At 38.7% G+C, this 17,500-nt stretch overlaps 2 protein-coding genes across 2 annotated transcripts in view; one reads left to right on the top strand and one right to left on the bottom strand.

Moving 5' to 3' along the window:
* Positions 1-5,744: 5,744 nt before the first annotated feature.
* Positions 5,745-11,664, top strand: phox2a (paired like homeobox 2A). Its single transcript, XM_043230414.1, has 3 exons — positions 5,745-7,429; positions 8,372-8,559; positions 10,383-11,664. The coding sequence occupies exons 1-3, from the start codon at positions 7,207-7,209 to the stop codon at positions 10,827-10,829; spliced, it is 858 nt and encodes a 285-aa protein (XP_043086349.1). The 5' UTR covers positions 5,745-7,206; the 3' UTR covers positions 10,830-11,664.
* Positions 11,665-14,163: 2,499 nt separating this feature from the next.
* Positions 14,164-17,500, bottom strand: part of inppl1a (inositol polyphosphate phosphatase-like 1a) — a 32,393-nt gene continuing 29,056 nt past the window's right edge. Inside the window, exons 27-28 of the mRNA XM_043230418.1 lie at positions 16,672-16,805; positions 14,164-14,941 (exon numbers count right to left, since the gene is read on the bottom strand). Of these exons, the coding sequence (XP_043086353.1) occupies positions 14,842-14,941; positions 16,672-16,805 (234 nt within the window). The 3' untranslated portion in view covers positions 14,164-14,841. The remainder of the gene's footprint in view (positions 14,942-16,671; positions 16,806-17,500) is intronic.

The raw sequence follows: 17,500 nt of genomic DNA, 5'->3' as shown, positions 1-17,500 counted from the left end.
CTAGAGAATGAAAGCTTAATGTAAAATGATCTGAATCTCACTGTTTTTGTTCGTCTGTCGTCTTCGTCGCTCAACGTCGTTCACATCGCTTTCCTCACAAGACCTGCTCTGCGTTTTGTCTTAAATATAGAGTTGTACTTAAACTTTATGTAAAGTCACAGAAGCGAAACTGGTCGCCGTGTTAACTTAAACCACGAAAAAAGTGCTTAGAAGAGAAACTGTGTTTTGTGTCGTTGGCCTGTTTTTTATTCTTGTACACAGAGCTAAATAAAGACGACTGGCTTCGTTGAGGAATGTCGTGATTTCTGTGGGTCGTAGTCGAACACCGAGAAACGTGCGGCGGGAATGTGTTTAAGAATGTGTGTGTGTGTGTGTGTGTGTGTGAGGAATGCATCTCACACACATTCCTTCTTTTCTCCGCATCCTTCTTTACACATGTAGGGATTCACTCTCTTCCTGCGGGGATGAAATTAGCATCGTAAAACACATCCCTGCTGCCCGCCGGACCTCCCACAACACACACACACACACGCACACACACACACAATGCAAAGTGTGTGTGTGTGTTGCAGTTGGCACAGTTTGGGTCAGTCCTTTCAATGATGACAAACTTCAGTGTTTTTGGGGTTTCGGTTTATTTTCGATTTCATTTTATCGGCTATTTGCTTTTTTCCCCACAGTTAACATATCAAACCTTCTTTTCTAAGTTAGTCAAATGCATTGCTAAGAACAATTCCAACAACTTTAAAGGCGACTTTCTCAATATTCAGATTTTTATGCTCCAGACTGTATCTCAGACCAACGCTCTGGGATCACGCATCGCTGGAAACATGATTTATTGGGCTTCCAGGTGACTTTGGAGTCCTGAGCGGTTTTGTTCTCCAGGGTCACGTTTAATCTGAGTAACGTCTTTGAGAACAAACCGTACTTGCCGAGTTATTTGTACTTACAGTAATGATGTAGACATAATAGACAGCTACTGTTACATGTTTGTTACAGACTGAATGTTACACGGCTACTTATGTAACCAAAAGATTGTCAGAGTAATGTAATTATAAATATAAGTACACCGAATAACCTCAAAGTATCAAGACAGTACTTCACGTGTATCCACACTGTAAACTTTAACCAGCTGCACCTTGCTTTGATTTAACCCATTAAATCACACGGGCATAAAAAAAAAAGTGTAACATCTGTGTAACACTATCAGTCTGTTACAAACTGTTACATGATAAGTGCGTTTTATTGCATGTAAGTGCTACTAAGTACCTAATAAAGCGTAAACTCACACGAATGCTTGAAATGCATTTGACGAGAGAGGAAGAACAAAGCCGAAAGGTAGTGTAGGTGTGTGATGTTTTGAAACGGACCGAAGATGCTGCAGCAGCAGATCTCATGTTACTGAGAACATCTCCTCCAGCCTCTCAAACAGTCCAATTCAATTAGAACCACAGAGAGAGAGACAGCTTTCATTACTCTGTCTCACACACACACTCTCATGGTAATGCCTGTCTGTGTGTGTGTGTGTGTGTGTGTGTGTGTGTGTGTGTGTGTGTGTGTGTAATGATGATCCTGTATCAGAGGCTGTATCAGACACACACACACACACACAGCCGTGAACGTCTCTCGTCCATTAACGTGTGTGTCCATGTCTTTTAACGGCTGCTGCTCTCTCGTCTCTCTCTTCTCCTCGAGTCCCGGCGGACCGAACCTGCAGGAACACACAGAATTATTGATTTACCATTTACAGTCCTGTAGCTCTGCATCTGAGAGATGAGGAATTACTCTGAGAGAGAGAGAGACGGCACTCTATCACTGTCCCAGAGAACACGCGACTTCGTTACGAGCAAACCTTCCAGTAACACTAACAGAACGTTCCTTCGGGGTCGCCTGGCCTTCACGAACATCCCCTGAACGTTAAAACACAAACATTTAGTTTCTGATGCATTTTAGCCGGAAGTCGTTTTTGTTGCTACTTGTTTCGGAACGTTTGGAGAACATTTAAATGTGTCCTTGGCAAAATGATACAATGTAATTTTCCCGGGGTTTTTTACATTTAAAAGAAATAATCTTTTCATGAATCAATGGAAACACCAGCAACCTTTTTGTTAAATAATAGAAGAGCCATTAAAACAGGCGTTCAATGTTTCACGTTCAATGTTTGAATATGCTTCATTTAATTTTTTTTTTGCTACAGAAATCGAGTTATTTATCTTGAAAATGTAACTCTAGAGTTCAGTCTGACTTTACGTGATCACATGGCCTAGTTTTCTCACAGGTTCTTCAGCGCCTCTAATAGTGATCAAAACAGGGACGTTCTGCTGAAGATGGAAGCGTTCTGTTTTAATGCGTTCATCGCTTTTGCTGATCGAGAAGCGTTCTAGTAGAATCTGTCACTGAGTTCAATCAGAACGTTCTGTTGTGTGCACTGTTTCCCATTGGGAACGCTTTTGTCGCTTTTAGATTTAATCTGGCGTGTTCTGGTTACGTTCGCGTTGAGTTTACCGATTCGTTCTGGTTCTTTGCGCGAAGCGTTCCTGCTTATTGTTGTTTCAGCGGATGCGTTCGTGCGTTCCGTCTCGTGCGTATAAATAGCACGCCAAACAACGGTACTGAGCAAAAACGGACTTTGGCGTATATATGACGCACGTGTCTGGCGGGAATATGACGCGCAGTTTTCACGTGCACATGATACGCGTCCAGCCCACAGCCCGAACCCTGCCCAAGTCCATTTGTCGTACCTTTACCACGCACCATGATGAGGCCGTGTTCTGTGACAGCGGCAGGAGCGCATATGCGCTGTGGAGTGCATTAGCGTTTGAGGGAGGATATAATATCAGGTGTCTGTTACCTGCTGCTGTAACAGAACGCTAGTGTTCCCATCGTTCCCCGTGATTTCTCAACAAGAACATCTGCGCGCCACACATGCCCGAGAGCAGCCGTGGAGACGGAGACGTTCTCCGTGACGCGCCGCAGCCGTTCCTCTCAAATGAACGTAAGAGGGAAATAAAAGAGCCCTAAAAGCGCAAGCAGCTTCTCTTCTGTCTTCTGTCTCTTTTTGAAAGACTAGGGGAAAAATCCATTCTGCCTAATTCAAAGCTTGCTCTGGGACAGCTCGCGTGGCAGATTGCCGGCTAATTAGTTTAGAGGAGAGTGTAATTTGATTAAGTTTGCACAGGTCCCGCGCAGCGCCGGTTGTGTCGGGCTCTGAGCGCGCGGGGCCCCGGAGCCCTGATCTGATTAACGCTTCTGTCCATTACAGCCTCTCCAGCTGCTGCCACAACACACAGACACACACTCCGGCGCAGACACACACACACACACGCACGCAGCACACTAAACACACTCCATCAGCATCCACTGAACATGACGCTATTTTTGATGTTTCGTCAAAAACACGACGCTTGGTTTCGCCACATTTCATAAAAGGCCTATATCTGTTGGTTTATTCGATACTTTTGTTACCCTTTCGATTAATAAGTTCAGAGCGTCCAAATTCAGTTTATGTCTCATTAACGCGCGGTAGATAAAATACGCAGCACTGAACAGTACTAAAAGTCTTTATTTAGGCGTGCATTAGTTCTTAAAGATACGAATTAGCCTACATTGTATTTTATTCATTTATTATTTATTTTGCAGTAACTCACAGAAGAGAGCAAGAACGTTTCCGCGCTCACTTCTTAAAAGCGCTATTTTTATTTGTGCGTCTAAATAAGCAGCACGTTTAAGAGTGCGACGCGACGGACGTTTAAAGCGAACGCTTGCTTTATAGAGCGCGTCTGCTGCTTGTTGTCTACTTCCAGTTGTGTGTGTGTTAACAAAGAAGAGACCTTGACATGAAATGCGCAACGGTTTCCTTCGGGATGTTTCTCTTCTGTGTTTGCGGAGGATCAGAAGTCGTCTTCTAGGAGTCAGGGGTGAGTTTGCCGAAGAAGTGAACCCGCTTCACCCGCGTTAAGAGCTGCACACACACCCGCTAATCTCTTCAAAGCCCCGCGCTCGCATCTGACTTTCAAATCCGAGTGTTTGTCTTGAAAATGGGCTCTAAGCCCGACCCGACCCGACCAGACCGGCACCTTTAAAATTCATTGGCGATTAACGGAAACAGTAACGAGGCTCTTTGTCATTCATGGGGCTTGTGTAAACACCGGGCGGGGGTCCGAGAGAGACGCTGTGATTGACGGGTGAGGGCTGTGATTGACAGCTCGCCGGGACCCTGCTGATCGATAGTTACACTAACCAGTGCACTTACTGTCCGGCGCGCTCCATTAATTTAGCCACGGTTTTAAAACGCTCATATTTTGCTTTGCCATCACAAAAAAAAAGAGGCATTTTCCGAGCACGAAATAAATAAAGAAATGAAAAGCGGAGGGACTAATTGAATTGTGTTTGGGTTGGTTTGGTTTGGCTGACAGTAATCGCATCCGATGGTCGGGCCATTAAAGCGAGGCGCGCGTCTCCCGGTGACCGATCACTGCTGAATGCAGATTGAGCTAATGAGAGGGAGAGATTGATGAGAGAGAGAGAGAGAGAGAGAGAGGATGAAGGATCGGGAACGGATGACCCGTCTGAAAGCGGGTGGCACCAGAAAGCCGCGCGTCTTTACGCGTTCCGTGCGGGTTACTGCTGTGAACGTCACCGAACGTATGCCATTCGGTGCAAACAGCCCGAGCTCAGCGGGGTCGTGTGAAGAGCACGGGTTTGATTCGATCTGGAGTAGTATTTGTGCGCCAAAAAATAAGGTAGATGCGTGTCATGTGTGCGCGAAAAAACGCGTATCGTATGCACTACAAACACTGACTTTAACGCGTACATATAATATAGTTCATATAGTGTATGATATATATAGTATTTCATATAGTTATATAATAATTCTGCGTATCAATCGGGTGGTGTTCTGTTTTTATTTTTGTGTGCCATTTCTACGCGTTTATTTTAAGGTGTCTTTGTTAAAAATGGCATGCGCTTACTATTATAATAACTCTATTAATTATGCATAATTACTTGCAAGTAACCTCCACCCCAAACATGTAGTAAGTGCATTAATTAATATTACTCGGTACTTTAATGCACGATTACGAGATGAATACGAATATAACCCCGTTTTCTTAACGCTTTAATAAGGCGCCTTTAGTTATGCGTGTATGAAGGGTATGTACTCATCTTTTAATACAAGAGAAAAAGTGAATGAAAATAAACTCCACAGCGCCTCAACTAACAGCAACAAGCGCAATTTTTGATTTTAATAATCCATTAGATGTTGAAATGTACATAAGATGAACGAATTCTGAAGTATCGTTCATATTTCGTTCAGGTTAACTAATTAACCTTAGTGTGGAGTGTTACCTCTTTTTTTGTTTATTTATTGATAGTTAATATTATATATATATATATATATAACGGGTCTGTATATACCGCCGCGTGTGCATATTATACAATTATAATTAATATCTAATATTAATAAACATCCATTTATTCATTTCGCATATAAATATTCACTAATCAAATTAAGTAGAATATAACACATCGTCTATTTCTATTATGTTTTTTATAATTCGTTACACAATCTGAAACACCAAATTAAGGGTGACTTGATTTTTTTTAAATACCCCATTTATTTAATTAATTCGTTTCTGCTTTCGCCTATTCGTTTTATTATTATTATTATTATGATGATGATGATGATGATGATTATGTGTGTTCTTCCTCTCCTCCCGGTGTTCACGGACGCGCTGAAGGCTTCTCTCGGGATCCGTGGTGATTTGTCGCAGGCGTGCGTTTTTCGTCACGTCCCGGAGCAGACGTTAATCCGCGCGATGCGGACGCTGATGGATGGAGTCTGAAGGGCCGCCGAAGCAACACCCGAAAGCGTCCCGGACACGACCCGGAGCACAGACTCGCCGCGGAATGAAGCATCTTTCCTGCTGTGATCCAGAGAAAGCTCCTCAATGCGTGTTCATTCACATCTTCACATGATATCGAAAAAATGCATCATTTCGATTCATGCAGTCTATTTCTAGAAATATAGCTGTGCTCTTTTGACTGAAACAAGGCGCATTTACACACAAATACATTTATCACTGAACGTTTTTAGGGAACGCTTTCTAGAGTATTACTAGACTTTCCGCGTAATATCTTTATATTCTTCATAATATCTTATTGTAGCGACCCCAAACCTCCAGTCTGAGAATTAGTCGACATACACTTAGATCCAGACCAGACCAGGTCTGAAGCGGACTGTCAAACTAAAGCCGGCTTTTATATGTCAGACGCTGATTATCGCTCGATTAAAACATTCACATCGAAGCGAGCTGATAAAAGTCGTGACAGAGGGAGCGAGCTTTCTGCCCGACTCCTGATCGGAGGACATGATTCCTCGAGTCCCGACTCGAAGGGGCCTCGCGCGCGCTCTTAAATAAAGCCCATTATTCGCGCGATCGAATTAAAGCTCATCTCACGCGACCGAGCAGAGCCGCATCGAAGCTGAAACAATCCCACAATTCATTTAGCTCCTGAAAACTCGCCCGTTCTCGCCTTAACGACGTTAGTCTTAATAGCCATTAATAGTCGTTTATTTATCGTTGTATCCGAGCACGCTGAGCGGAACGCGCTCTTAAAAATCAAGGTGCCTTACAAGGGCCTTTTTTTTGTCTAAATGGTTACAGGAAAACCTTTGTGGCCAAATCTTCGGATGCCAAAAAGGCAATGAAGAGATTTTCAGCTTTGTTCATATCGTTACCAGTAAGTTCATTAATATTACTCGATGCTACATCATAACCACGACGCTTTAAATAAAGAGAAGCTTAGGCTGGACGGAATCAAACCTTTCTGTTTGTAAGATTGTAAACACAGGAAGATTTCAAAGGAGCTGATATAAAGAAGGAAACTGACCACGAGGAGGAGGAGGATGATGATGATGATGATGATGATGGAAAGGGTTAACGCGGAGGTGCATTAGAGATGCATGGAGGAGCAGAGGGGAGGAGGCGCTCAGCGCTGAGACATTGTCATGCAAACAGAGACCACCGCCTCGCCATTGTCTCCCGGACACCAACTTTATTATAAACACACCGCGAGCCGCCCGCCGCAGCAGAGCACCGGAGCACCGGCACCGAGAGGCACGCGCTGGATACCGCGAGAAAAGCACGCGTTCCGCTGGAGTTCGACGCCGCAACCGGAGCTTTCGCGTCTCCGCCCGCGCTCCACATGTACAAAATGGATTACTCGTATCTGAACACGTACGACTCGTGCATGGCGGCGATGGAGGCGTCGGCGTACGCGGACTTTAACTCGTGCAGCCAGGCCAACTCGTTCCAGTACAACCCGATCCGGACCGGCTTCAGCTCCAACCCGGGCTGCGCTCCGCTCGGTTCCGCCAGCTGCACCCTGGGCGCGCTGAGAGAGCACCAGCCCGCGCCTTACAGCACAGGTAACACACACACACACACACACTCACACACATCAGACAGAACTATCACACTCGGGAGCTTGAAACTCTTCGCGCGTGACCCTGCGGCAAAGCGCGCTCTCCACTAGACACCAGCCTGGTTAAGATGTTAGAAAACCTGCAATCTGGGGGAGCAATACAGTCAGAATATATATATATATATTTGTTCCAGTGGAGTCCCTAGCGATGCATATGACTAACCAGAAATTAAGTTTTGATATTTACTGTAAAAAAAAAACTCGATATCGTAATGATTTTGGCGTAAAAGAAAAACGCATAATTGCGACCCGTACAATGCGTTGTTGAAAATACAGCTGTGAAGCTGCTTCAGATATGAAATATAACAGGTGTCAGATGATCACCCCGTCACCGTGACCCAAAGGTTTCTTTTTTATTATTATTATTATTATTATTATTATTATTATTATTATTATTATTATTTGAAAGCGTAAAGCTCATTTTGAACGATTTAGGTAATAAATGAATAAACTGTCTCGACTGCCAAGTCAAAGCAGGATCTTAGCTTTAACAGTTAAATGGCACTACATTTAATTAATTTATGCTCTATAATTTGACGCGCAAATTCATTTAAAGTAATTAATTTAATTATGTCCTACAGATCTATAATTAAACAGAGCATTTATTGGATGCGAGAACCAGAAACGCACTCACCCTGTCCAGATTTCTGCGCGCGAAAATATAACTATCATACTTATGGAATTTTCACAGAATTAGGAAGCGAGTCATTTAGTAAAAGTATAAAGCACTAAGCAAATACGGGTCTGGTTTTTTTTTTTTTTTGTCGCGCTTCTACAGAAAAGAGCTTCTGCTCGTTTTAAGAGAAACGCGTTGGCAAGCAGCCTTCTGAACAGGAGCTGCTCTCGTGCTTCTCTAACGCCCCGCTCTTCGTCGCTCTTCTTTCAGTGCCCTACAAGTTCTTCTCGGACCCGTCGGGTCTGAACGAGAAGCGCAAGCAGCGGCGGATCCGCACGACCTTCACGAGCTCTCAGCTGAAGGAGCTCGAGCGCGTCTTCGCGGAGACGCATTACCCAGACATCTACACGCGGGAGGAGCTCGCGCTGAAGATCGACCTGACCGAGGCTCGGGTGCAGGTGAGTCTCCGTTTACACGCTTTCTGTCTCTGATCCGAGTGTGATACAATACTGAGGTTCGGGGCACGCGCTTGTTATATGTGAACGCAAACATATAGGCGCATAAATGACGCGTTTTTATTCATATACAGATCTAACAAAACTAATTGAATTTTGGATGATTTGAATACCCGGGGCTCTTTTTGTTTTGTCGCGCTGTTCGCCTCCGAATGTTATTAATTGAGCTGATTTTATTAGATTGATTTATAGCAGCTATAACCCGTCCGCGCTCTTAGAAATAAAGAGCAAGAGCCTTTTCTGAGGAGTCTTCAAGAGAAGCGCGAAGGACCTTTTTCTCCCGCGGAATAAATCACGACCGTGATGATGATGATGATGATGATGATGATGTTGTCAGGACGCGACTTCTTCATTTCCTCTTAAACGAAGGCGCTGAAAGAAATCGTTTGTCTTCGTGAAGAGAAACATCTCAGATTGAAAAAGGATTTAATGCAATTAGAAAAGCTGTAACCAAATATTGGCAATAATTAGGGTTTTATTAACGACCCGCCACTAAACGAGCAATCTCATCTTAAATATGAACGTTCTTCTTGGTTTTTATTTTTTTTTTACTCTTCCAGAACTCACTAGAGATGGAGATTCAGACAGGAACGTTTTTTCATTATCTCTCAGAAAAAGAGGTTCTTAAAGCAAAAATGTTGACAGATTTACCAAAAAAAGTCTTTATTTCAGGTTTGGTTGCAGAACCGGAGGAACGTTTTTATTTTTCTTGGTATAGGGATGAACTCAAACAGAACGTTAGTGAAATATAAAGGTTCTACGCTAGGTTTCTGACTGACATCAAAGGTTCCGTTAAGAACTATTAGCATCCGTTACTTGTTTTTAAAGGTTGTTGCTTTTGGTACTTTACAAAATTTTATGTGATCCAAAAAATGGTTATTCTATTGCATCAAGGTTAAAACCCACGTTCTGAAATTTTATTTTATAGAGTTGATGTTGTAAAAATATTAAAAATCCCAGAAGAGTGCTTTTGCCGCAATTTCATAGAAGACCAATATTTGGTTCCCCTAAGAACCCTTTAATGAACAGTTCCTCAAATTAACTTTTTTTTCGACTATAAAGAACATTTTCTATAAACTAGAAAAAAAAATCAGGAAAAGGTTCCACGGATGTTAAAGGTTCTCCATGAAACCATCGATGCCTATCAAGAAGTTCGGGGAGTTCTGAAGAACCAGAAAGGGTTCTTTAATGGCATCAATATTAAATCCTGTTTTTTGGAAACATTATATAAAAGTGTATAGAGGACAAACACTAAAAACAACGGTCCTGAAAGGCACTTTTAGTTCCCAAAGAATATTCCAGCGATCAGTTCCTAAGCTAACCATTTTTGTGAAGAACATTTTAATTATCTAACGAAAGATTTGCAATCTTTTGTGCATTAAAATCTTCCGGGGAACCATCAGTGCGAACAAGAACCCGAGTCTATAACGGAAACAACCTTTTCTTTTTACTGTGAAGAACACTTAAATCATACAAAGAAGGTTTATTCCACCTTTTAAAGGTTCTGTGGGTGTTCTGTGGATCATTGCCAATCGAGAACAATTAAGTGTATAGGATTTTAAGTTCTTCAACGACTCAAGTGGTCCTCTCCAGCACGGTTGTGAAACACTTAAAAATGAAAGTCATCAATTCTTCCACGAAGAACCATTCTTTACAGCGGAACAATGTTCTTTACACCAAGAGTAAATGGTTCTTTTAAGAGCTGTTCACTAAACGTTCTACACGGCCAGGACTTTTATTCTTAATCAGGTTATTTTCTTCCTCAGGTTTGGTTCCAGAACCGGCGCGCCAAGTTCCGTAAACAGGAGCGCGCCGCCAACTCCAAAGGAGCGACCGCCGGCGCCAACAGCTCCGCCGGCAAGAAGTCGGGCGAGAACCGCTCTTCCTCGGAGGACGACGAGTCTAAAGAGTCGACCTGCAGCCCGACGCCCGACAGCACGGCGTCTCTCCCCGGCTCCGGGAACATGGGCAGCCCCGGGGCCAGCAGTCTCAGCCCCAGCCCGGTCTCGGGTTCCTCGGCCGCCTTCTCCAACGCCTCCATCTCGCCCTCCATCCACCAGGGCCTCAAGAGCTCGCCGTGGCCCAGCACCGTCCAGACCCAGGACCTGCTGAAGGCCTGGCAGCCGGCGGACAGTATGGCGTCCGGGCCCTTCGCCGGCGTCCTGTCCTCGTTCCATCGGAAACCCAACACAATCAAGACCAACCTGTTCTAGAGACTCGGCTCCGTGCGTCTCGGTTCTGTTCTGTCCACGGATTTGTGTAGAGCTGGACTCCGGGGCCCGTATTCACGAAACATCTGAAAGTAGAATTAGGGTAATCACGCACTCTTTAAAAGAAAGGTGCCTCGCGATGACCACCTTTTCGAGGTTCTTCAGATTACGGTTCTTCACCAAAAATGCTTCTTCCGTGGCGTCGCTTTTCTTTTTAAGAGCACGGGAGGTAGTGATATCACATTCATTTAACCATTAATTCAGATGTTTGTGACACGAAGCTCTCCAAGAAAGACAGTCAACAAAATAAGGCCATAAATAGATTTTATTTGCATCTCTTTAACTAAATGAAACCGCGCTCGGTGCTCTTTCTTGAGTCGTATCTCTTTGGGTTGGTTCTTGCGTCCGGTTTGGTTTTCTTGGCATGTATGAAGCACGCACGTACGAGAAGCTGAACATTTAATTGTTTAATCAACAAAAAAAACAAATCAGCCAATCACCGTGTGCATAGTTAATGAGCTCGATGACGTCATCCGTAGCCCCGCCCCCTCGGCTCTGAGAACAGATGCTGTGTGAATACAGGCCCTGACGCTTCATTTACTGTCATGTCGGCGCTTCTGATGTGTGTGTGTGTGTGTGTGTGTGTGTCTGTGTAGTCCATTATTTGTGTTCATCGGGTCCGTTTCCTCTGATTTTCGCCGTATAGATCGACATCAGCTTCCCTTGAATCGTCAGTAAATGGGTTCCTCGTTTCCTCTCAAACGAAGGTCTAGAGACGCTGGTCCTTCAGAACGAGAAGCCAATCGAGTTCTTCAGGAAGAGACGTCCGCTGCGGAGGAGCTGTAATGAGATTAGACGAGCTGTAACCAAATATTCACCGCAGATCATGGGTTTATTAATGATCCCCTCCTGAATCAGCGTCTCATCTTAAATGTTCATATTCCAGCTTGTTTTTATTCTTCCAGAACTCAACCGTTTAAGGATTCGGGATCAGAATGATGCGTCTTATTGATGAATGTCTCGTGTGGTTCTTCACTGAAGCTCTTTTAAGATGACCTGTGTGTGTGTGTGTGTGTGTGTGTGTGTGAGAGAGAGTGTGTGTGTGTGTGTGTGTGTGTGTGTGTGTGTGTGTGTGTGTGTGTGTGTGTGTGTGTGTGTGTGTGTGAGAGAGAGTGTGTGTGTGTGTGTGTGTGAGAGAGAGTGTGTGTGTGTGTGTGTGTGTGTGTGTGTGTGTGTGTGTGTGAGTGTGTGTGTGTGTGTGTGTGTGTGTGTGTGTGTGTGTGTGTGTGTGAGTGTGTGTGTGTGTGTGTGTGTGTGTGTGTGTGTGTGTGTGAGAGTGTGTGTGTGTGTGTGTGTGTGTGTGTGTGTGTGTGTGTGTGTGTGTGTGTGTGTGTGTGTGTGTGTGTGTGTGTGTGTGTGTGTGTGTGTGTGTGTGTGTGTGTGTGTGTGTGTGTGTGTGTGTGTGTGTGTGTGTGTGTGTGTGTGTGTGTGTGTGTGTGTGTGTGTGTGTGTGTGTGTGTGTGTGTGTGTGTGTGTGTGTGTGTGTGTGTGTGTGTGTGTGTGTGTGTGTGTGTGTGTGTGTGTGTGTGTGTGTGTGTGTGTGTGTGTGTGTGTGTGTGTGTGTGTGTGTGTGTGTGTGTGTGTGTGTGTGTGTGTGTGTGTGTGTGTGTGTGTGTGTGTGTGTGTGTGTGTGTGTGTGTGTGTGTGAGAGTGTGTGTGTGTGTGTGTGTGTGTGTGTGTGTGTGTGTGTGTGTGTGACCCCAGAAACAAGCATAGTTAAGCCACTTGTAGTTAATTTATTGAAGGAAAAAAAAAAAACAGACAAACGACTAAAAAAAAAAGTTGGGATGATTTTTTTAAGCTAGGCTTTTATTGAGAAATATTTTGTAAATATTAATATAAATACGACGTAGTTTCTTTTTTTAATGTTTCCTGGCTCCGGTGCACGCCATGTATTTCATGAATGATCTGCTGTATATAATCCATAAAAATGACAAAATAAAGAGAACCTCTTCAGCCGCGTCTCACACTCCTTCACGTTCTTTCTCTGGGTTCTGTTTTCAGATATTCTGGGTTTTGTGTTCATTTCATTTCAGGTTCTAGTAATTTAGTTTTTGTTCATTTCTTCTTTTCTCGTGTCGATATAGTTTATCAGTTTCAGTGGAAGTTAAACTACATGAAACTAGCTGAAATAAGTTTGTTTTGTTATATTTTCTTTATTTTCAGTCATGTTCAGGATGATACGTGTAATATTTCAGCATGATTCAGAAATCCTCAGTTTTTAAGAAACCCTTGCTAATGTCTTACTGTTAGACTTTACTTTCAGAGAACGACTGAAAGGGGCTTCATACTAAAAAAAGTCAATAGATGAACAAATACAGTAATATAATACTATACTTCATAAAACCTGCTACTGTCTGAGTTTAAAATTATTATTATTTTTTTTTGTAAATCCAACTTAAACATTTAGAAAAGTGTAATCATGAAAAAGAAAAAAATCTGCAGTCTTTTCAGGAACACAATAATAATTAAATTTAATAATATTATTATATAAGTAATACTAACATCATTATGAAAATATTTTTGGTTATTTAGCAAGCATGTCTCAAAACAAACAGATGATCAGCCTCTATTTTATTTTAGTCTATTTGATATATCACATCTATTTGATACATATATATATATATATATATATATATCATGATTAATTGTATATAAATGTTACTTTATTATGTATATATATATATACACATGCAGTATATATTTAAAATATATTTACATGTACATTCATATTCTTACATTTTATACTATATATAAATATATTAAATAAGCCTAACATATTTTTGTTAAATATATACATGCATGTTTGTATTTACATGTAAATATGTGTTTATATATACATTATAATGTATATGTACGTTTATATTTTTACATTTTATACTATATTTCGTATAGAAACCTGACATATATTTTGTTCAGTGTGTATCTGTTAAACATGCATGTGTATATTACATACTAGTAAATACATACAATATTCTCATTATGTAAACAAAAGCTTATTTTTGATGTGACTAAACACAATGAATCATTTGATAGCACTAATATATATATATATATAAAAATAAAAATAATATATATATATATATATATATATATATATATATATATATATATATATATAAAATAAAAATAATATATATATATATATATATATATATATATATATATATATATATATATATATATATATATATATATATATATATATTTATTTATTTATTTATGTATATATATTTATATAGCCCAGAAAATGTGAGACACCTTTCTTTACTGAACATAAAGGCACATTAGATTTTTATTAAATTGAAAAAAGGAAAACAAAAATACATTAAAAGGACAGAAACTCAAACACAATATTAACTTACAACAACACAGAGTTAAACGGTTAATAATATCCAAAAGATTATAATTATGAACGACGGGCAAGAAACGTATAATGTTAAAACTTAATACACAAAACAACTATGCAAGAACATATACATGCATTTTAGGAGAAACCCAATTCTAATAATATTAAAGACACTGTTAAATAAAACGAGCCGTTGTCCTGCTTTCAGCGATTCATCACGGAACGAGACAAACGAATCAGACTGCATCTGAATCTGAACGAACAGACAGATTCGAAGCTCAGGAGATTCGAGATCTGATCGATTGCGAAGAGAAACGAACGAACGGCGAGCTGCGGATTTTGGCTTTTCCCTTTTCCTTTAAAGTCATAAAAAACATGCAAGAAAAACAAACTGTTCATAATTAACACTTCGGTCACCAAAGGTGAGGAATGTTCCGACGATGTCACTTCCTCCGGACGCAGACGACAGGAAGTTGAGGGGCGGGGCTGTAGTGACATGTTTAAATAATATTATGAACTACAACGACCAGCTTTATTACATCGGATTAAATTAAAACCACGTTCTCTACCAGTGCAAAGGTTCTCTCAGTTCAGTCCAGATCCGGATCATTTCTGCTGCTGCTGTTGCTTTAAGCTGGCCAACAGGATTTTCTTGTGGGCGGGGTCATGAACGCCCGCCTCCTCCAGATCCTCCTCTGTGATGTCACTGCGGAAAAAGTATAAAAAAAAAAAAAAAAAAAAAAAAAAAAAAGTATTATAAAAGTATAAAAAAAAAAAAAAAAAAATATATATATATATATATATATATATATTTTTATATATATATATATATATATATATATATATATATATATATATATACATATATAAATTTAAAAAAAAAAAAATATATATATATAATATATATATATATATATATATATATATATATATTAAAAAATTTTTATATATATATATATATATATATATATATATTTTTTTTTTTATTTTTTTTAATATATATATATATATATATATATATATATATATATATATAATTTTTATTTTTTTATTTAAATATGTATATATATATATATATATATATACATATATAAATATTTATTATAAATATATTAAAATTTAATATTATACTAATAATAATATATATTATATATATATATAAATATAGTATATATATATATATATATATATATATATATATAAAATTTTTTTAATTTATATATATATATATATATATTTATATATATATATATATATATATATATATATAAAATTGTATATATAAAAATTTATAAAAATTTATTTAAAAAATTAGAAATTTTAGAACGTAAAATTACACATTTCAATTTAAACTTAATTTAGATTTAAATTATTTAAAATATATATATTACTACAGTACTAATACTATCCCTACTGTATGGTAAAAATATTTATAAAAATTTAAAATATATATTATTTATTATAAATATTATAATTGTAATTTTTTACTAATTATAAAAATTATTCAATTAGATATAAAGTATAGTTATATATATATATATATAGTTATAGTTTTGTAGTATTTTCAATGTTCAGGATGTTAATAGTTTTAATCTCAGAGCGCAGAATATTTCAGAAATTCTCTCAGTTTTTAAGAAACCCTTGCTAATGTCTTACTGTTAGACTTTACTTTCAGAGAAACGACTGAAAGGGGCTTCATACTAAAAAAAGTCAATAGATGAACAAATACAGTAATATAATACTATACTTCATAAAACCTGCTACTGTCTGAGTTTAAAAAATATTTTTGTTAAATCCAACTTAAACATTTAGAAAAGTATAATTTTCAGGAACACAAGTAAACATGTATTATTAAATTATTAAATAATAATATTTTTTAATTATTATAATTAAAAATAATAATAATAATTTAATAATAGGTGTAATATTATTAAATAATATGAAACTTTTTATTTTTAATTATAAAAATTATAAAATTAAAAACAGTAAAAATTCACTAAAATGCATGATAGCGTTCATTTCTTTCTTTTCAAACGTTAAACCACAGAACTCTAATTTGGTGTAAAATCACACGACACTGATAGATTTTAATAAACATTTCATTAAAAATACACAGCAGGACCATTTCTAAAAAAAAAAGGTTGGTAATAACGTTACCAGAATGTTATATTTCGGTTCTGGGAACGTTATTTTATGATTGCAAAAAACCCTAAAACTAACCATTAGGGGACATTTATTTTTAAAGATATTTAATAACCGCTATGCAGTGTTCTGGGAATTTATGCTAACAAAAAAATAACATAAAAAGACTGTTTCCCTGACATTAGAGGAAGTGACCTGCTGCCATCTACTGGCCCTTTTACTCTTCACATCTACAAGGCTTCATTTTACCCCCGTCAGCCGCTTCCAGGTATTATATCAGTGAGTCCAGCACACCTGAGGAACTCGAGGTCGTCCCAGCCGTTGTGGAGCAGACCCTCCTCGTAAAGCTGCAGACCGAGCTTCTGGAGCCATTCTCCAACACTGCTCTCCAGAGACAGACTGCTGCTGCTCTCGTCCCGCCACAGACCCTGACACAACAACACGCTCTCTTTAGGACAGATCCAGGAGACGGGGCAGGGAAGGTTCTTCTGAACTCATAGTATTGCAACTGTTCCTATATATTATAGTAATGCATACTTGTTTATAATAATTGTGTGTTATTTATGTTATATATTCAATGCCTGCAGTGCAGCGTCCACGCTTTCTTCTTATTCCTCACGCGTCCAAAGAGAATAAACATAAAGCATTAGAATAACAATTAAAAAAAGACATAATAAAATACTATTATTAATTAACATTCAATCTTTTTTATTTATATATTTATATAATTTTATGTTTTTACGTAAAAATTATTTTTGATTTTCATTATATTATTATTTTAATATTTTAACAATACAAAATGAATAAAATATTAGAATAACAAAAAACAGCAAATAATAAAATACTGTTATTATTAATTATTGCTGCTATTATTATTAACATAGTTATAAATCTAACTCTATTTGGGCAAATATTATTATTAATAATACTTATCAATGTTATTGTTAAAGTTAACAAAATTAAAAATACTTTTTACCTTTTTACTATTTTGATATTTTAACATTATAAAATGAATATGTATATTACAAATCTATATATAAGTGAACATACATATATATATCTGACCTGTGTCCTAAACCAGTCGTCGGAGAAAAGGATGCAACTTTCTTTAGACCCCTTTAGA

Source organism: Puntigrus tetrazona, unplaced genomic scaffold, assembly GCF_018831695.1.
Source record: "Puntigrus tetrazona isolate hp1 unplaced genomic scaffold, ASM1883169v1 S000000150, whole genome shotgun sequence".
NCBI classification, from domain to species: Eukaryota; Metazoa; Chordata; class Actinopteri; order Cypriniformes; family Cyprinidae; genus Puntigrus; species Puntigrus tetrazona.
This window is presented reverse-complemented; position numbering and strand designations above follow the sequence as displayed.